Source organism: Phodopus roborovskii, unplaced genomic scaffold (genome assembly GCF_943737965.1).
Source record: "Phodopus roborovskii unplaced genomic scaffold, PHOROB, whole genome shotgun sequence".
Lineage (NCBI taxonomy): Eukaryota > Metazoa > Chordata > Mammalia > Rodentia > Cricetidae > Phodopus > Phodopus roborovskii.
In genome coordinates, this window is record NW_026125506.1 from 6,695,174 (window position 1) to 6,715,967 (window position 20,794).

General features: G+C 49.0%; 1 protein-coding gene across 1 annotated transcript in view; it reads left to right on the forward strand.

Annotated features, from left to right (window-relative positions):
• The window catches only part of Ksr2 (kinase suppressor of ras 2), a 313,418-nt gene extending 293,718 nt beyond the window's left edge, over positions 1 to 19,700 (forward strand). Inside the window, exons 16-20 of the mRNA XM_051176529.1 lie at positions 993 to 1,126; positions 8,648 to 8,779; positions 15,659 to 15,788; positions 17,121 to 17,254; positions 19,604 to 19,700. Of these exons, the coding sequence (XP_051032486.1) occupies positions 993 to 1,126; positions 8,648 to 8,779; positions 15,659 to 15,788; positions 17,121 to 17,254; positions 19,604 to 19,610 (537 nt within the window). The 3' untranslated portion in view covers positions 19,611 to 19,700. The remainder of the gene's footprint in view (positions 1 to 992; positions 1,127 to 8,647; positions 8,780 to 15,658; positions 15,789 to 17,120; positions 17,255 to 19,603) is intronic.
• The last annotated feature ends 1,094 nt before the right edge of the window (positions 19,701 to 20,794 follow it).

Genomic DNA, 20,794 nt, shown 5'->3' on the forward strand with positions numbered 1-20,794 from the left:
CAACCCTTAGGAACACTGCCTGAAACTTTTTCTGGAGGGCACCTCATGGTCACCGTTCCTGGGTACAGGCAATGGCCAGTGGGTATAGATAAGCCACTCAACTCTCTTGGGTAGAGTATCAGAAACTTCTGGATCACTCTGCTAGAAACAGCTGAAGGGAGGAAAGGTAGGTCGCAGAGTCTAGTTCATGATGATGGGAGTCTGGGACAGAGATGGTTCACGTCAAGGTAGACCAGGAGGCAGAAAGTGAGACAGGAAATAGGCAGGGATGGCATTCCCCCAAAGGCCTGCCCACAGCGACCTACTTCCTCCACTAGGCTCCACCTCCCAAGACTTTCTAAAAGAAGATAATGCCGGTTAGGTGCCAAGCATCCAAAACATACATCTGTGGGAGACATTGCAGATTTAAAGCATCACTGTTAGAAACTGTCATATTGCAGTCCTGAATTTCCTGTGAACACCCAGACATCTTGTCTCTCCATGGCCCGGGAAACATGGAGGTGTTTAGTGTTGTCTTAGATGAAATCGGATAAGATGTCCCGGGTCTCCAGACAGGTGCCTTACTGCTGAGTTACAGTCTACAGTCAGGCTTTCAGTTTCCATCAGAAGTGGTAGGAATGACCTGTAGGAGTAAATAAAGAACACAGTAACTGCTCAGCAAGGCAAAAAGAAGTAAAAGCAATCTCCAAACTGCTGGTGGGTTTCCCTGTGTGTTCTTGATGTGGGGGTTGTGGAAGGTCCCGAGTATCTCAGGTCATTCTACGGGGCTGGGGGCCGAGTAACAGAGGCAGCAAAGCCCCAGAGCAGCCCCCATGGATATGGCTTTGTAGGGGTCTGTGGGTGATGGTGGGCTTGTGACCCAAAGAACCTTTGTAAACCCTGAGCTCCATGGGTGGACCCTATACTTTTCCACCCTCGGGGATCCAAGCAGTGGTGACAGAGAAAGTACAGGATCTGCCTCCAGTGAATCCTCGTCTCCTCATCTCTTACAGGGCATGGGTTACCTCCATGCCAAAGGCATCCTTCACAAGGACCTCAAATCAAAGAATGTCTTCTACGACAACGGTAAAGTGGTCATCACGGATTTCGGGCTCTTCAGCATTTCTGGGGTGCTGCAGGCTGGCAGGTAAGAGGGGACAGAGGGCACCAGAGGGGCTCTTGATAAGTGACCTTCAGGGGGTAGGAGCTCACCCCAAATGTCTTGAGTGGCTTAGATTAGGGTTTGAGCTTACAGTTGTCGAGGGTTTTGTATAGGCTGCCATGCCAGCGGGGGTCACCAAAGTAATTCTCTTGGTCTCATGAGCTTAGTGTCTCGCTCACTTGTCCTGGAAGCAGTACCTTTGAGTGTGTGGCACAAGATCTAACACATCCCCCAAACTCACGAGCTTTTTGTCCCGGGCTGGAGGGCCTTCCTCTTTGCCTAGGGGCCTCCCCTAGGGGTTGGGGTTCACCAAGCCCTAAGCTTCAAGCTAAACACAGCTAAGAGCAAGTGGTTAGCTCAGACTACCTAAGCCAGATGGGGGTCCTTCCATTCTTAACTGTGACCACGGTCATGAGAAGTAATATTCTCTGAATTGGAGTTTGCTTGTGTGTTTGAAAATGCCTCACTTGGAGGGTCCTTATGGAGATAAAACATGAGGATACAGGATCCAGCACAGGACCGTGAGTGGCATCAGATTCGGGGCAAATAGCTGTACTGCTGTGTTGTAATTAGCAGTCATTTGCATATACCTCCCCAGGATCACCCAGGGAATGATTAACCATCTTTAAGTAATTAACTCTCAGAGGCCACTCACCCTGGAGCCAGCCACGTTGAGTCAGCCATTCGAGAAACAGCTTGATCCCAAATAAACAGCCTATAACTCGGAAGGTCTGCCCTCACGAATTTTAATTTGGAGTGTGTACTGTGTACACACCACACGCATGGCACACACATCTTAAACCCCTGCATCATAATGAATGGCCTCCCTCCGCAGGGAGCCGGCCCTGATTCCTCTCCTTGTGTTTCAGTTTCTGCCATTCTGGAGAAACCACTGGTTTCTTTGAGGGACAATCTCCCTGTCTTCCTGGAGGATTTTATCACTGCTATGAGCTACCTTTGCATTTGAGTCAGAGTGCTTGTAATTTAACAAAACATGACATGAGCTGTTTCTGGGGGGGGGGGGAGGTGAGGTGACATAGAGGAAGCAGCATTGGTTTCTGTCTTCAGGTATCATCTCACTCATCCAGATAGGATGTACCCATTATCTAGAACTATCTATGGCACTAAGATAAGTAGAGGCAAACAAATAGATCAAAAGATACATGCAGAGAGCAAGTCCCTGAAGAAATTAGCAGATCAAGACTGGGTAGGGCTCCTTCCCTGCTCTATCCCACAGCAGTACCAAGGTCCCTGGCTTGCCAGGGAGAGTCACAGTCACTCATTTATTGGGACCCTGGGGCAGAGTAGGGTTAGGGATACAAATGGTGACGTCACTGTGAACCCAAGTATTTACATGGGACTAATGGAGGCTGAACAAGTGTTTTCTTTAACTTGATTTGGGACTGGTCAGAAAGTTAGATCTCTCCCTCCTGGTGACCTGCGATGTCAGTGAGTTCCTCACGGTGAAGGAAATACGCACAGCTTACTGGAGGAAAGATTTAGCACGGCTCACAGATTCTTGGATTCAGCATGGCTGCTTAGTTCCATGGATTTGGACAGTCATCATGGAGGCGGGCCCCACGTGGATGAGGAACTTCTTCATCTCGTGGCTGACAGGAAGTTGGGAATGAGAGACAGGAAGTAGCCAGGGACAAGACACTCCTGAAGACTCAAGCCACCCCCTGTGACTTACTTCCTCCAGTTATGCTCTGCCTAGTTGAGCCTCCCACGATAATACCACAAGCTGGGTGCGAGCCTCCAACAGTGAGTCTTCCGGGACCACATCTCAGTTAAAATGTAACACCTATCTATACCTGCTCGCTCTCCTTGTCGTGGGAGGCGGGGGCAGGAGTCGATGACTATGTCCCTTACTCTGTTGTATTGCTGAGGCCACACTGCAGACCAGGAAGGAGCTTGGGTGCTCTCCTCCTTTTCTTCCTGGGGACCCAGTGTGGACCGACCAGGAAGGAAATCAAGCCAAAGCGGAGATAAGGTGGCTTCTTGCCTTACCCAGACAACGCCCCCTACCATCTCTGCCCCACCCTGGCTGTCAACACATGTCTATTTCATGTCAGGAGAGACAGTGGAATCTCAGGAATAATGCCGAACAGGAGCAAGAAGACAGAGACAGGAGACACGACCGAGCACGGAATGTCTGTGGTCCTGGTTAGCAGCCTGGGAGTGGAGGGTGGGGGCTGAGTCAGGGCAGTGGAAATTGCAGGCAGCAACACATCCATTTTCAGGAGTGAAGCCTAAGTTCCTAAGTCTGCATCTCCATTCAGCCAGGCATCAAATGACCACTCAGATTTGCAGGGTTACTATAAGGAGGTAGGAGGTCGTGGGGTGCTGATGCAGTACACAGTTCTGGGGCTTCAAGGTCAAGGCCTGTTTCTGCAGAGTGTTGTGTTCCGGGCTTATAGATGGATCCCTACTCACTATGTCCTCATGTGATGTATCAGATAGGTGGGGGACGGGGGAGAAGGGCTTGGAGAAGAGAAGGAAGGAAGGAATGGAGGAAGAGAAAGAGACAACATTCTCCAGTCTGGTCTGTTTCTGTGCTGGCTGGTTTTGTATCAACTTGTCACAAGTTGGAGTCATCAGAGAGGAGGGAACCTCAGTTGAGAAAATGCCTCGGTAAGATCAGGCTGTAGGCAAGCTTGTAGAGCCTTTTCTTAATTAGCGATTGATTGGGGAGGGCCCAGCCCATTGTGGGTGGTGCTACCCTTGGGCTGGTGGCATAAGAAAGGCTGAGCAAACCATGGGGGACAAGCCAGTGAGCAGCTCCCTCCATGGCCTCTGCATTAGCTCCTGCCTCCAGGGTCCTGCCCTGCTTGAGCTCCTGTCCTGACTTCCTTTGATGATGAACTGTGATGCAGATGTGTAAGCCAAGTGAACAACCCGCCCCCCCAACACACACCGAAGTTGTTTTTGGTCAGGGTGTTTCATCAGAGCAATAGTAACCGTGGCCAAGACTGAAATTGGTACCCATGTCTGAGGAGTGTGAAGTGGGTCCCCAAGGTCACCATTCCCTCCATTTCACTGTGGATCAGGCCTTTCTTTAAATCCTTTGTCTCCCCCAAACACAGGAGTGGCTCCATTACACTTCCAAGCGTTCCTTTTCTCCTCAAATCGTCCATTCTGTCTTTGTCTTTGTCCAGCGTGCTCCTTTACATTAGAGATCTGCTAGATCTCTCAAGGCCGTTAAAGCAAAATCTCCTCAATTTAGCGCCAGGCAGGTTTTTCAGGACAAGGACTAAAAGCAACCACGCACGGTCTTTGCTGAAATGTCACAATGACAGTGTCTAGGCCACTTGCTCGCATCCTTCCCCTCTGAAACGTCTTGAGCTGGGACCCCCACAGTTCAAATCGCCCTCAGCACTGTCTTCCATGCTCCTACTCGGATGGCTCATGTGCCTGCTCAGAGTGCCCAAGCACTGTTCTAGTCCCAGAGCCCTCCATGTCCCTACAGCACATAGCACGGCCAGGTCTGTCACAGCAACATCGTCCCTGGTACCAGCTTCCGTCTGAGTCACTGTCCTACTGCTGTGAAGAGACACCATGACCAAGACAACTCTTATTAGAGAGAGAGAGAGAGAGAGAGAGAGAGAGAGAGAGAGAGAGAGAGGAGAGAGAGAAAACATTTAGTGAGGGCTTACATTATCAGAGGCTTGGTCTGTTACCATCTTGGCGGGGAGCATGGTGGTACACATGGCAATGGAGAAGGAGCCGAGAGCTACATCTGATCTTCAGACAGAGAGCCAGGCATCGAGCCTGCTGTGGGCTTTTGAAACCTCAAAGTTCATCCCCAGTGACACACTTTCTCTAACAAGGCCACACCTCCTGATTTTTCTAATGCTTTAAACAGTTCCCCTCCCTGGTAACTAAGCATTTAAAAATATGGGTCTGTGGGGCCATTCCTATTCACACCACTAGTTTCTAAGTATGACAACCGACTGCTCAGGGCCCTGGGTTTAGACCTTGTTTAATCTTAATTATCTCTCTAAAATCCCTGTCTTTAATATATGCATATATATTATTTTATTATCTATGTATATATGTGTGTATATATACATATATAACTGGCATATTGATGTGTGTGTGTGTGTGTGTGTGTGTGTGTGTGTGTGTGTGTGTGTATGTATGTATGTACATGCACTAGTAAGATGGCAAGGGGGGTAATGACCTAGTCTAATGGCCTGAGTTCAATCCCTGGATCCACATGGTAGAAGGAGGGAACCAACTCTGACCATCACACACACTCTCCAACCCCCCTCCCACAAATAAATTAATAAATGTAATTTCAAACGTCTAAAGATTAATACATGAGACAGAATAAATTACGGACATATATTCATTGTCCCAAATGGCGGGTTCCACTATGACATTTACACACCTATGTGTCATGTACTTTGCTCACACTCAGCCTTAGCCCCCTTGTGTGTCTCCCTTCTTTCTGGCTCTTTCTCGTTCCCCGGTAGTCCCTCCTTCTGCTTTGATGAGCCCACAAGCCCTGCCTTTAGTGACTGTCACAGTGAGAGTACAGGCTTTAGCACGAGAGTCTGGGAACAATCCCAGGCCATAACACTTCGGGATAGATGACAGGGACTTAAATTCGTTGAGTATGCACCTGAGCCTATAGAATGGGTAGAACAGCGGTAACGGGATTTCAAATGGAGAGGCATACTTCAAATCACAGTCCCAGGATGTGATGGGCTGACTGGAGTCAGGTTCCCCAGAGCTGCTGTTTTCCAGAACACTCCACTGGACTGGAAGAGACCCACTTAGACTGGAAGCAGAGAGGTAGCCATAGAGATCCCCGAAAACAGCTGCTCTGCCACCCTCAAGAAAAAAGCATCATTTAAGGAGGCAGCCCTAGCGTGCCAGCCTTACACAACCTGCTATTAATCATAATAATAACCATAATGAGGATGATTTAGAGTTGTCACTGGTGGGACCATTGCCATGGGAACAGGACACCCTGGGGTGTAGGCACCAAGTCTGGCTTCTAACCCTCTCCCAGGCGGGTGCCTACGCCAGTCCCAGGCTGATGACATTTGTGTGCTTGCCACACCCTCTTCTGTCCCAGTGGTTCCCAGGCCCCCAGCCCCTGAAAGGACTGGCAATTCCTGGGGAAAGTTGACTGACCCACTCTAAGTTCCCTATTCTGCAACTTTCTTACTTTGGACTCTGTCCTCCAAATAAACAAATGTAATATATGTGTGTGAGGTGTCATGTGCAATAACTTCCACCCAGGAGTCATATAGCCCTGGCAGCAGACATAGCCCTGAACTAGATGCTCTTATGTTGCCGTAGCTACCTGAGGTATGAATGAATGTACCCATTTGGCAGATGGGAAAATAGAGACCAAGGCCTGCCCGAGGTCTCACAGCTAAGAAGCAACAAATGAATCCTTAAACCTTTAAATGTCAGCAGGTGTTCTTGATCCCAGAAGAAAGATGTCTGGGCCCTTGGTACTAGCAGGGGACATGGACTGTCATGTTCTTTGTTCACAGTAGAAGAAACATTTGTGACACTGGAATCTGTAGCATTCTTTAATATGTATTAAATGAAGAACTTTCAATGGGGGCAATTTTTCCTGCTCATAGGTCTGGGGACATTCTTCCTAGCTTCAGCTAAGAGGTGTGTGTGTGTGTGTGTGTGTGTGTGTGTGTGTGTGTGTGTGTGTGTGTGTAGGGGGGATAGAGGCCAGGGGTGTCACAGAACATGGTATAAAGCACAGAACAGCCCAACCTGATAGCAATGTCCGCACTAATAATGGCATTGAGGATGAGAAGCCTGAGTTAGAAAAGATTGCATGATGGCCACCTGACTGTCTGCCTCCTGCTGTAGAAATACAGGCAGTGGACCAACTGATGGTGGATGAAGAGGTACCCCATGGACAGCCACACACACACACACACACACACACACACACACATGCACACGCACACACGCGCGCACACATACACACGCACACACGCGCGCACACATACACACGCACATGCGCGCGCACACACACACACACAGAGTAGCAAGCTAAAGCTGCAGTAATCCCCCAGCTCAGTCTCCTCCCTTCAGCCCCTGTCTAGGGATCTCTCAATACCTGTTTGTCCACATGGATGCTGTGTTCTCTCCGAGAAGAAAAATGGCTTAGAGAACTGCAAGTCTAGAATGTTCCTAGCCCCCTTCACCCAGCTGGGAAACGCATCTGCAGGTCTGGAACCCTGAACCCCCAAACTCCTGCCACCTCATTAAGAGTTCTTTCCTTTAGGCCCAGGGTTCCTGAGAGTGTTGGCTGTGAGTGGATTTTAAGGAGGGAATGGACAAGCACTCTCTGCCTTCATTTTAATGTGTATTGGAAAAATACTAGTTTCTATTTATGGCTGTGCTAAAAGTCACTTATTAAAATACATTTAAGTTTTTTTTTTTTTAATTGGTTTTCGTAAATCATTATCTAGATCTGGGCCACTAGCCAGACAGATGTATCTGTGCAGATTCAACTTTAATTAAAGTGGAATCGGGGTCTGGGAGAAGGCTCAGTGGATAAAGGTGCTTGCTGCCAAGCCTGATGACCTGACTTTGATCCCTGAGGCTGTCATGCTAGAAGGAGAGAATCATTCCTGAAAGTTGTCCTCTGACCAACCCCATTATGTGATTTCTGTGTGTGTGTGTATGTGTATGCGTGCTCATGCATGAGAGAGAGAGAGGAGAGAGAGAGACTAGATACAATTAAAAATTTAAAGTGGAATTAAATGTAAAGTTCAATCCTTGGGGCTGATGAGATGGCTCAGCTCGCAAGTGTGCTTGCAAGGAGGACCCACATGGTAAAAGGGAACCAGTCTCTGCAGTTTGTCCTCTGACCTCTAGGCATGTGTCAAGAGCACACACACACACACACACACACACACACACACACTTCACATTGCTAGTCATCACTGAAGGAAATAGGACAGGAACTCAAACAGGTTAGGATCCCAGAGATAGGAGCTGACGCAGAGGCCATGGAGGGTGCTGCTTACTGACTTGCTACAGATGGCTTGCTCAGCCCACCTTCTTATAGAACTCAGGGCCAGCAGCCCAGGGTTGGCGCCGCCCACCATGGGCTGGGCCCTCCACCACTGATCACTAACTGAGAAAATGCCTCACAGCTGGATCTCATGGGGGCATTTCCTCAGCTGAGGCTTCTTCCTCTCTGATGACTCTAGCTTGTGTCAAGGTGACACAGGAAACAAGTCAGGACAGTTTCCCTAGAGGCAACCTTAGACTGCAGAGCACAACTAACTTGTAGGAACGACAAGAATGCCCATCATCCAGTGAAGATGAGAAAAATGGCCCAGAGACTTGGACTGGCCTCCATCATCCCTTTCCCTGCACCTCACCCTGGGTCTCAGCCTCATACTGAGGGCCAGGGAACACCCTTGGAGAGGGTAGGAAGCTGGTAGAAGTGTTTCCAGGACCTGGGGTCAGTGCTACGAAACAAGTCTCACCCGGGCTTCTCCTCCGCAGGAGAGAAGACAAGTTACGCATCCAGAATGGCTGGCTGTGCCACTTGGCCCCAGAGATTATCCGCCAGTTGTCCCCTGACACTGAAGAGGACAAGCTACCCTTCTCCAAGCATTCAGATGTCTTTGCACTTGGGTAAGTGAACCACATCCTGGCCCTTGACCTCCACAGCATGGGTAGAGCCACTGCCTAGCAACACCTTTGGAAGAGTCAGGCACATGTTGGTAAAGACAAGGTGGTAAGATTTCTGAGTGAACTTGGGGGACCTGAGGGCAATGTAGTAGAAAGAATAACTGTAGCACACTTGCATGCCTTGATTCAGATTATGAGGCCATGGCAAGTTACCCTACTCATTCATTCATTCATTCTTTCATTCATCTATTTGTTCATTGTATTCCAGTTCATTGTTACATTGTTACAGTGTTCAATGTGTATCAAGTGCCAATGGGCCACTTCCAACATGGCTACCCCTGCTCCCTCAACTGTGGAATGCAGTTCACTCTGCTATGTGGAGGCTGCTCCACGTAGCGGGGAGCTAAAAGCCTTGTGGAGCTAAAAGCCTTGTTGCAACTATGAGCTAAGTCTGAGGAGTAACATGGCATCACTGCCGCCATATTTGTTAAAGCTTTCGTTTTGAATGATGTGTTTACATGTACAGGTGTGTACTTTGCATAATGATGGAAACCAGGGCAATTCACATATTCACCTTACAACTTTGACTTCAGAAGTGCTCACAAATATGCTGTGTAGGTGAACAACTACAGTTACTCAGAAAGCGCTGTCTCCTTCTAGCATGTGCGCCTTGTAGGGAAGCCACTGAGTGTAGATGACCCTGGAAGACGGAAATGTTATCTCTGCCATTTCAGGAAGGAAGGAGTTTCAGAACTTTTTGACTACTGCTTTTCAAGCTACTGGGGCTGAGACCCGGGGTCCTGTGCATGCAAAGCAAGTGCTATGCTTCTGAGATGCGATCCTGCCTTGACCTCACTTGTCACTCAGGTCTGCCTTGTGGCATTCCAGGGAACAGTGTAATGTTGCACTTGGGTTGAAGTTAGGACTGGGGGGGGGGATTAAAGAGAATTCCAGTGCCGACCTGGGAGGTGAGGGGGCCTCTAGCAGGAAGTGACTGGTAGGCTGGAGTCTGAGAGTAGATGCAGGGGGTCAGGTGCTCCAGAGCAGAGGTAAATCTTCTACAGCGGAGGAATAAGTGGCAATGGGGAAGGCACCGATGGGTGAAAAGTCCAGTTGGGAATGAGGCTGGGGGGGGGGGGGACTAAAGAAAGCAGTGCAGACCTTCTTCGTGGACTTAACGGTGGAGTGAAGGAGTTTCGTCTTCAAGGTGCTAGGCAGCCATTGATGGTTATAAAGCAGGCAAGTGACATGATTGCCACAGGAGCCACAGTCAACCATACCAGTCTGGCTCTCTGCAGATAACTGAGTGGAGAAGGGCTTGGTGAAGGCTGGGTGACCGGCACATAAGGAGGTGTTGGTCATCCCATGAATCAGAAGCTGTGGGCGGGGGGGGGGGGGGCTCCGAACAAAGAGGCCTTTACAGGGTATGTGTGCTGGGGCTTACTGACAGGTCCCGAGATAGCTGCCGTGGGCACGCAGGAGGACAGTGGTGTAGCGAGGTATGGTTGTGTCGTGCAAAGGAGTTGGGTATGGCCACAGTGAAATTTGGGCAGCCTTAGAGATGATTAGCGGAGGTGGGTGAATTCCCTTGCACTGTGAGTTAGGAAATAGCAACTGCGGCCATGGGGATGAATGGGAAGCCCTCAGAAGCGCAGAAGGATGAGATGAAGACATAGGTGCAGGATGTGAGGGGGAGCACTCAGATGGTCCAGCCAGGAGACAGAGCCAGCATGCAGGAGGTGTGACCATAGCCAGCATGCAGGAGGTGTGACCATAGCCAGCATGCAGGAGGTGTGACCATAGCCAGCATGCAGGAGGTGTGACCATAGCCAGCATGCAGGAGGTGTGACTACAGCCAGCATGCAGGAGGTGTGACCATAGCCAGCATGCAGGAGGTGTGACCATAGCCAGCATGCAGGAGGTGTGACCATAGCCAGCATGCAGGAGGTGTGACCATAGCCAGCATGCAGGAGGTGTGACCATAGCCAGCATGCAGGAGGTGTGACTACAGCCAGCATGCAGGAGGTGTGACCATAGCCAGCATGCAGGAGGTGTGACCATAGCCAGCATGCAGGAGGTGTGACCATAGCCAGCATGCAGGAGGTGTGACTATAGCAGCATGCAGGAGGCTGGGGCAGGAAAACTACTTCCAGTTTTTAGGCTAGTCTAAGATATAGATTAAGACTCTGCCTCAATTAATAAGAAGAAGAAGAGGAAGAAGAAGACAAAGGCAAAGAAGAAGGAGATGAAGACGATGAAGGAGAAGGAGAAGGAGGAAACGATGAAGAAGAAGGGTCTAGGGAGAGGGTTCTGCCAGTGAGTGCTTGTTGCACAATCACAAGGACATGAATTTGTAACTTTATTGATGACATAAGGAACTGGGTGGGTGGGCGCAGGGGAGGTAGACACAGCTGGGTCCCTAGAGCTCATTGGCTAGCCAGCCGAGGTGAATTAGTGATTTCAGGCCCAGTGAGAGACCCTGCCTCAAAATAAAATAAAAAATAAAAAAAAAAAAGAAGGTGGAGAGAAATTGTGGCAAGATACCAACATGATCTCTGATCTCCACACATATTTAGGTGCCCTTTGTACAAGAACACATCTACCACATGCATATACACACACCACCGCCACCAGATGAGAAAATGCAGCCAGGAAATAGCTGTGCCCCATCCCATAAATAGCTGTGCTCTCCTTGCTTTATTTGTGGGATGGATTTGTAGGGTGGGAGACAGTGCTGGGAACGCTGACCATGGAAGCTGCAAGGTTGTAGATTTGTGCAATTAGATCTGTCATCCTGGGGCGCATTAGAGAGGCAGTCAGCCTCCTGTAGAAAAGCACCCCACTGTGCCCTCACTGCCGGCCCCCAACTGTGCATTTTAAGAAGACTTCAATCCTCAGAGCCCATCATTTGAGCCCCTTGAGAAGCCATCACTTGGTCTAACTAGTTAATTCCCAAATCTTTATCTAGTTATATATCATTATCTGGAACCAAATTGCAGTAATTAAGTTGGTTTATTTTTACTGTGAATTTAACGAAAGAAAAAGAAATGTAATTAACAAAATGTACTAGAGTAAGTAATTGCTTTCCCACAAGAGTTTTCATCTATAATATTTTTTTTTTTTTTACTCCTCAAAGTGAATTTTTCTCTGAAAAGTTGAGTTAGGAAGGAAGTTTTAATGAGCCTTTTATTGGTGACACTGTTGGATTGTGACGGACCCTGTGCTCTTGGACTCCCACCAATTAGGAGCATCCCGTTGCCAGGGAACCTCATGTTCAGGAATGATTTAGAGCATAAAGAAGCTGCTAGAAATGGACTGAACGCTGTGCTGAGCTCTCTCTCTCTCTCTCTCTCTCTCTCTGTGTGTGTGTGTGTGTGTGTGAGAGAGAGAGAGAGAGAGAGAGAGAGAGAGAGAGAGAGAGAGAGTGAGTGAGCACACTGTCTTCACAAACATCTTCCCAAGTGGGGGCCATGCTGTCCTGGATCGACCGGTGGAAAAAGGGAGGCCACATGGTTGTGCCATGCTGTGCAGCAACTGGAGGCAGAGCAGGGATTCGGACCAAGACCACCCTAAATCTGTGGCTTGGACGCAGCAACCCACAGACCTGGGAGTGAACCATACTCAAAACCCTGCTTCTCTCTATTGCAGATTAAGCTTAATAAAACCTTCACAGGAACTGGGGAGATGGCTCAGTCTTCAGTGTGTGGCATGCAAGCATGTGGGCCTGAGTTCGATTCCCAGAACCCGCATAAAAAGCTGGGTATGACCAGGCAGTGGTGGTGCACACCTTGAATCCCAGCACTTGAGAGGCAGAGACAGGTGGATCTCTGTGAGTTTGAGACAAGCCTGGCTTACAAAGCTAGTTTCGGGACAACCAGAAAAACCCTGTCTTGAAAAACAAAAGAAAAAAAAAAAAAAAGCTGGGTATGGTAGTGTGTGCCTGTGAGCCCAGCATCTGGGAAAGAATAGACAAGTGGGTCCCTGGAGCCCGCGGGACAGTCTTGATGAATTGATGAGTTCCAGGTCAGTGAGAGACCCTGTCTTTAAAAAAAAAAAAAAAAAAAAAAAAAAAAAAAAGAGCTGGGTATGGCAGTACATGCCTTTAATCCCAGCACTCAGGAGCCATAAGTAAGCAGATTTCTGGAGTGCAAAGGCAGTCTGGTTTACACAGTAAGTCTGAGACCAGCCACAGTTACCTAGAGAGATCTTGTCTCAAGCAAAGTGAACATAGCTAAAGAATGTCAGCTGAGGTTGACCTCTGGCATCAACATACATGTGCACATAGGTACATAAGCACAGACACACATACATATATGCCCACATGAACCCATGTGCACAAGAAAGAGAATGACAGAAAAACATCATTAAACTGGAATCTTCTCTTGGGCCCTGGATGGAGGGGTTGGAGAGGAGACATGGACCCTAAATGTGACCGACTGGCCAATGCTCTGAGTTACTTGGTTTGTTGTGAAAGGCACACTTCCTGGTCAGTCCCTCTCTGTCCACAGCACTCAGCTACCCCAGGCAGGGGACGGTCCACCAGGACCAGCCAGTCGCCAACCAGGCCAAGCATTGGGATAAAAAGATATGAAGTATTAGGCGTGAAGTTCAGTGTGGAGTGCTTGCTTAGACATGTACGGGGCTCTGGATCCTTCGACAGCAATTCAAAGCCAGGCCAAACCCACATTCCCCCAAAGACTGTCAATCAAACTGAGCTTCATGCTTCCACACTGAAGCCAGTGATACAAGGGGTTAACCGCAACCGAAACACACGAGGCACTTGGTTCCATCCCCAGAAGCAAAGGAAATGAAATGCAGGGAGGATTTTTCATTTATTATTTACTTATTGTTAATTTAAAAATTGAGATTATAATATAATTACATCACGACTCCCTTCCCTATCCTCCCTCCAAACCCTACCATAAACCCCACCTTCCAAATGCATGGCTTCTTTCCATTAATCGTTATTGCATGCATTCTTGCATATACATTTGTATCCCTAAATATAGCCTGCTCAGTCTGTGTACTCTTATTTGTGTGTGTCTTCAGGGCCGACCATTGGCGTGCTCTTCCTTGGGGAAGACTATTTCTCCCACACTCTGCATGCCTTAGTTGCCTGTAGAGTTTAGTGTGGAGTTGAGGCCTCCTGGGCTTCCCCTGTCAACTTTAACATGTGTGTTGTTGTCCTTATTCATCTTACATTTGGGCAGCAACCTAGGGTCTAGAGAGATGATTCAGTAGGTTCCAGGCTATCTAGGACTGCATGGTTAAGAGTCCTTGTTGGCCTTCCAGAAGTCTAAAGTTTGGTTCCCAGCACACACATCAGTCAGCTCACAACTATAACTGCAGAATCTCTGACACCCTCTTATGGCCTCCATAGTCATGTGCATATATCCACGCATACACTTAATTAAAAATGAAGCAAAGTTTTAAATAAAGCAAACTTGCCTTCTTCATGGGCACGTCTTCATCGTGAGTTAACGCAGTCCTTGGTCAGTCAAGAGAATGCCAGAGTGGCTTTATGTCCCTTAGAAAAAGGATGTTGTAGTGCACACCTTTAGCCCCAGCACTCAGGAGGCAGAGGCAGGTGGATCTCTGTGGGTTCGAGGCCAGCTTGGTCTATAGAGGTAGTTACAGGACAGTCAAGGCCACACAGAGAACCCCTGTCTCAGGAAAAGATAAAAGGAAAAGGAGAGAGGGAGAGGGAGGGGGAGAGAGAAAGAGAGAGAGAGAGAGAGAGAGAGAGAGAGAGAGAGAGAGAGAGAGAGAGAGAAGGAGAAGTCCAGAGGTCTCCTTGTGGAGGAGGAAATGCCATTTTTATTGAGATATTTCCTGAAACAAAAGACGTTGCTTCTCAGGGAACAGAGACTGTTGGCCGCAGTATAGCTCAGTGACATGCCAGCCGCCCCAGCTCATCCGTCACTATCCTCACCACTGACGGTGCCTCACAGTGTTATTTATGTGCCATCCAGCCATCATCTAATCCGTGGCCAAGACCTCCGCTGGCATCCTTTGTCCCTTTGTTGCATTGTTGTGATTTATGGGAGATGTGGTGTGGCAAATATCCATGGAGTAACCCTAGCCCTGTGTCCGGATGCTTGGCATCCCGCACAGACACCCTTCCTTCCACGGGCACAGGAGAAGGCGTGGTTTGCACTGCATCATCTCACTGGCATAGACAGGCAAGTCTGCATCACACCACAGTCTCCGTATGTTTCTTTCCGCCACTCTGTATGATTTGTCCTTACACTGCACAGCTATGAAAGTGACAGCTCCCCATCCCACTACTCCTCACGGGCATATCGTTGGCTTTCATGACCCCCCCACAACCCAGGCATACATCTCAATATTTTTAAAGACCCTGGATACATTCCTCATCCTATTTTTTATGCTTACAGTGATCTGTTGAGAATTTTTCATGCCAGCAAAATACCTTGCGAACATTTTCATTGTTTCATTTTAAGGAGTTACTATAGTACATACATCTGCAGGTTACTACTGAGATGTTATGTTATTTCTACCCTTTTCAGTGTTATATGTAAGGCCACAGAGAACAACCTCATGAATAAAGTATTCAAATGCAGTTGTTTCCTAGTGTTGCGAGTATAAGGTCAGAGATAGCCACCACCTTGTGTTAAAGTATTCAGGTAGAGTTGTATCCATACTGGCACTGAAAAAAAAAAGTATTTTGATACAACAAACCTAATGACTGACTTCAAGAGGGTTTTAGACAAAATAGCAGTCCGTGGGAGGAGCCTACAATGGGGACGGCTAGCCTGGAGGTTAGCCACCTCTGATTGTGTGGTGGGTGAAGAGGGGGCTCCTGGCTCACGAATGGCACCCCACAGCAATGCCTCATTAACTGTGTCCTCTGCCCAACAGAACCATCTGGTATGAGCTCCACGCCCGGGAGTGGCCATTCAAGACTCAACCAGCAGAGGCAATAATTTGGCAGATGGGTGCAGGCATGAAACCCAACCTCAGCCAGATTGGCATGGGAAAAGAAATCTCGGTAAGTCCCGTGAGAGACACAGTCCTGGGATTTCTTGGTCCTGTGTGTGTAGGCTCTGTAGGCTTTCCCAGAGAATGTCTTAAAAAAAAAAAAAATTGACCTGCTTGGAGCTTATGGGCAAATTCTTAGCACTGTGCCTGCAATTCCAGGTGCCTGTCACCAGGGGCACAGTAACACTTTGATCAACCTGCTGGCAATGGATTGCTGTTTTAGATAAAAATCAATGAATACCTGGTCTGTTAACTATTTAAACATTGTTCATTAAAATATCACAAACTATCAGCATTCATTTATTTTTTTTTACTTGCATCCAACAATAGTATTAAACTAACTCAGAGTATGCTAGACAAAAGCCAGACTGTAAATGAGAACCCTTCCTCCGAAACACAGTGGGGATGGAGGGTCATCCTTTTTTGGTCAGAAGACAGGGAAGTCAGGGAAGCAGTAATTACCCCAGGTGTTCATCAGGACCTGGGCAAGGATACATAGAAATGAACTTTTCTCCTCCATAACTTTGAGGGACACCTGCTAATCAAGTGGGATGTAGCTAGAGACTTCAGGATTTCCTTCTATTCCTCACTTTCAAGGAAAATGTCAAGAAACTCCCTGCAGCTACTATTGGCCTTGCAATATCTCCAGTCTTCTAGCAACGGGCCTCCCTGGCTTACTAGAGTGGTTGATCAAGTAAATGAGAAGAGAGGATGGAGGGAGAGTGAGGGAAAAGATGTATGGGTGGATAGGTAGATGAGAGATGAAGATAAATAAGTGAATTCATGTAGAGGAATGGTTATGAGGATTCATGCTTTGTGGACAGTAGATGAATAATTGGATGAAATGTATGGATGGTGAGTGGAGAGATGGATGAGAGAGTGGATAATTTATGTGTGGATGAATGGATGGAAGAATGGGTGCTAGATGAAGGATGAATGAATGAGTTGATGTGAATGGATAGTAGGCAGATGGATGGATGGATGGGTGGAATGGCTGTGTATATGAATGGGTAGGTGGCTCCTGGTTGGTGATTAGATGATTGATGTATGGGTAAATGGGTGGGTGGGTAGGCTGTATATATGAGTGGGTAGATGGCTGGTGGCTAGTGATTAGAAGATGGATGGGTAGGCGGGTAGATGGGTAGGTGGGTGGGTGGGTGAGATGGCTATGTTTATGAGCAGATAGTAAATAGATGGAAGGGTAGATGATGGAGAGATGTGAAGTGGACCAGATGGGCAGACAAATGGCTAGCCCTAGAGCAATGCCCAGGTACTGAGACTTGGATGAGGACTCAGTAAAGTCACCACTTAGGTCCAGTTAAGGCTTACTGGTTTCTTCTAGGATATCCTGCTCTTTTGCTGGGCCTTCGAACAGGAAGAGCGGCCTACCTTCACCAAGCTCATGGACATGCTAGAGAAACTGCCAAAGCGAAACCGCCGCCTGTCGCACCCAGGACATTTCTGGAAGTCTGCAGAGTATGTGTGCCCCTCAGCACCTCCCCCACTGCTTACCCTTTGACCTTTGTTTCCTTTTTGCTGTCCCCTCTAACCCCCAGCACCCACCACCACACCACCACGCTTGTGTACCAGTGTCTTTGCAGGGGAGCCCGCAATGACACTGAGGCCCCAGAGTCTGCCTGTGGCTGGCACAGTTACCACAGTCTGAGCAGCTGTCATGTGACCTGGGTCTCCACTATGAAGCCAACTAACTACAGGGCTGTGATGGGAGATGTCAATCTGTAAATATGTTTCTCTTATTGGTTAATGAATAAAGCACTGTTGGCCAATAGGAAAGCAAGATAGGCGGGACTAGGAGACGAGGAGGAGGAGAGAGGTATAGAGGGAAGAGAGTCAAGATGGAGGACGGAGAGAGCAGAATGCCAGCCCCTCTCTCCGGTAAGATGAGACCACCTGAAAATACTTAGATTAATAGAAATGGGTTAATATTTAAGACAGAGATAGCCAATAAGAAACACTAGTAACTGGCCAACAGCTTAATATCTAATGCAGCGCCTCAGTGTGATATTTGTGGCTGGCGCGGTTCTGGGACCGGGCGGGCCGGCAGGGAAAACCTACTCCTAACAGGGCTCCTCCCACCTGAGCCAGCACCTGCCCCCTGCATGGCATATCTTAGCTCCCAGAATCCTCCATTGCAAAAGTCTAGAGACAGGAAGGGCCCCCCAGCTTTTCCTTTGCATCTGCTTCCTACTTAGGAGGGTCCATGCCCCTCCTTGCCATCACCTTAGTAGCTGTAGATCCATTGCTTTCCCCAAGACCAAGAACACACATCTCTCCCTGGGATCCCTCCCCAGGCCTGACACCATGCTGGATGGCACTTGAAGGTGAGTGGGAGACTACTTAGAGGGCATCATTTCCTATAGCCATCCTATAGGAAAGCTCACACAGACTCAGGTACACACACACACACACACACACACACACACACACACACACACCAACACAGAAACAGTGCTCCACACAGACTTACGCAGGGAGGCGGCCGGGGGAGGGGGGATTCAGTTGTACACACCCCTCCATACATAGGAACATTCTATGGAAGTACACCCTTAAGCCTGCTCATGTAGGCAAATTCAGGTACAAACACAGAAATACTACATGGCACATGCACACACATGCACAGCACACATAGCACTGCTGTATCTGCTCACCAGGCATGGCTGCACACAGATGGGTAGGTGCTGGTGTGCCATGGAGCCCCATGAAGATCCCCAGAGTCCCAGGAGCTTGGCATCTGGAGGCGGTCCTGCCTCTGATCTTCACAATGCTTCTCATCCCAGGGGCTCACCCTTTTCCTGGGCAGTTTAAAAGAATGCAGAGTCCACAATCAGAGGGACAAAGGTTGAAATTTCCTCTCTGCCATTAATAGCTATGTATAATATCATACTCTGAACACTGGGGGCAGGGAAACCCATAGCAGGGTTACCGTGAGGGCCCAGCAAGGTCATGTGCTTGGCACTGGGGACTTGTGCGCCTCAGATAACCAATGTTCACTCTGCTCTGGCAGCTACTGTGTGCCAGGAGGGAGTAGGAGCCTTGGACTGGCAGCCTGGTGGCACGTAGAGCTAGTCATGCAAGAAGCAGGTGGGAGGCAGTGCATACAGGTACCACTCTGCCTTCTAAGAGTGCTCAGAGTATCTGGCACTTTAAAAGCCAAAGGTCTTTTGGGCCAGCACCTAGTGGCCCAAAGCATTCAACTGAGCACAAAGGCCCAAACTCACCAACGGGGTGAGGAGGAGGCAGGAAGCCTGGTTTTCTAGGTTCTTCTCTAGACAGAGACTAAAGAGGCAGAAACAGAGAATAAGTGTGGTCCTGTGTCCCAGGATGCTAGAAATCCTATGGAATTTTGCATCCAGTTTTTCCGTTATTCATCCCTGTGTGTGTTGAACTCTTGTCAGGGGAATCAGAGCCCATGCTAAAGAGATATTTGTGATCCTGAGGGTCTGCCGATGTCACTCAAGTCTTTGGCACAGGTCTGGACTACCTGCTGTAGTGAGGGCGTTCTGTGTTCAAATCTTGATCTTAGCTGTGCACCCATGGGCAAAGCACATAACCTCCCTGATCCTCAGTTTTGGTTTGGAAAAAAGGATATAAAATGCCACCAGCTAAACCATTTTTCCAGGGTTGAATGGAATCAGTCAGTCCAGAGTCTGGTTAGAGAAGGATTTTTGTCAGTAGAAGTCCCTTCTGCTTGGAAAGGTTGGGAACCCACCAGAAGTCACTCTCGGACAAGGTGTTAGCACGTAAAAGATGGCATGATGGGACTCATATCCCTCTTATCCACTGTTTCTTCTCTCTCCCTTCCAGGCTGTGACCATGGACACATGGACTCACCCCCAAACCACCTCTTCCTCCCTGCTCTGCCCTCTGCCAGCTCAGGAGACCCAGCCTCACCACCAAGGGGGTCACGACGCAGCCCAGCCTGGGAGACCTGTGTGAGGACACGGATGCCATGAAAGCTGATCACATCTTGGACTTGCACGCAGGAGCAGGGACCCCCGAGCTGGGATCAGACTGGACTAGTGAGGGTCCAGTGCATGGTACAGGGAGCTGCAGATGAACACGACACCTCCAGGCTGTGGAGACCAAGGCACACAGCCCTGTGGGCCGTGTGTGCGTGTGTGTCTACGTGTGGACAGGGCCACCAGCTTTCTTTCCACTCGGACAAGTCTGTCCAGCTATGGAGTGTTCCAGCTGTGCTATCTCAGAACATAGGACAGGGATGGAATCAGGAACAGCATGGCTGCTCTGTCAAATCAAGGCTCCCAGGCCGAGGTCAGAGTGGGGAGGGGTAGGCTAGGCTTGCAAACATCTGTTTTTAGAGGCTGGGAGTGACTGCTAGCCCCTGGACAAGCAACTCTGAAGGTTGCTAGGCAGTCCTGTGTGTCTTTTTAGCTTGGGCCCTCTCTGGGGACCAGTCCCTTGGCTTCACTTTCATCCTGTTTGATAAGAACATCCTTCTAGCTCACCGCACAGCCCATCTTCACCTGGGCAACTGGAGGACACCACAGCTTCTCAACTGATAGGACATCTGGGGGGCCTTTATGGTTCCCCATCATTCATGGCAACCCCCCCCCCTGCAAAGTCTAAGCCCTGAGATCAGGGGCTGAGGCAAGAGAGTTCTGGTACATTCCCTCTTTGGCGCTGACACGGCTGGAGTTGGTTCTCTCACTATGATGGATGCAGTCCTGTGTGTGAATGATGGGTTACGTGGGTATTGCGCGACTGTTTACAGAGGTACCCTTCTCTCTCATCCACTGAGTCCCTTGCGGGGGGTGAGGTGGTGGGATGGGGAGGTGTGTATATGTGGAGGGTCCGAGGTCTCTGCTGCGGCCTGGTGCTGAGTCCTCTGAGTGGATTCCCCACTCAGGACCCTGTGCCCCTCACCTACTCTACAGCTCCCATGACTCTCTTCTCTCCCCACCCAAAAGGGAAGCTTTCCTGGGCTGTGCTGGGCTGCCCCACCCCCTCCCTGCCACAGGTTCCTGCCTGAGGGAT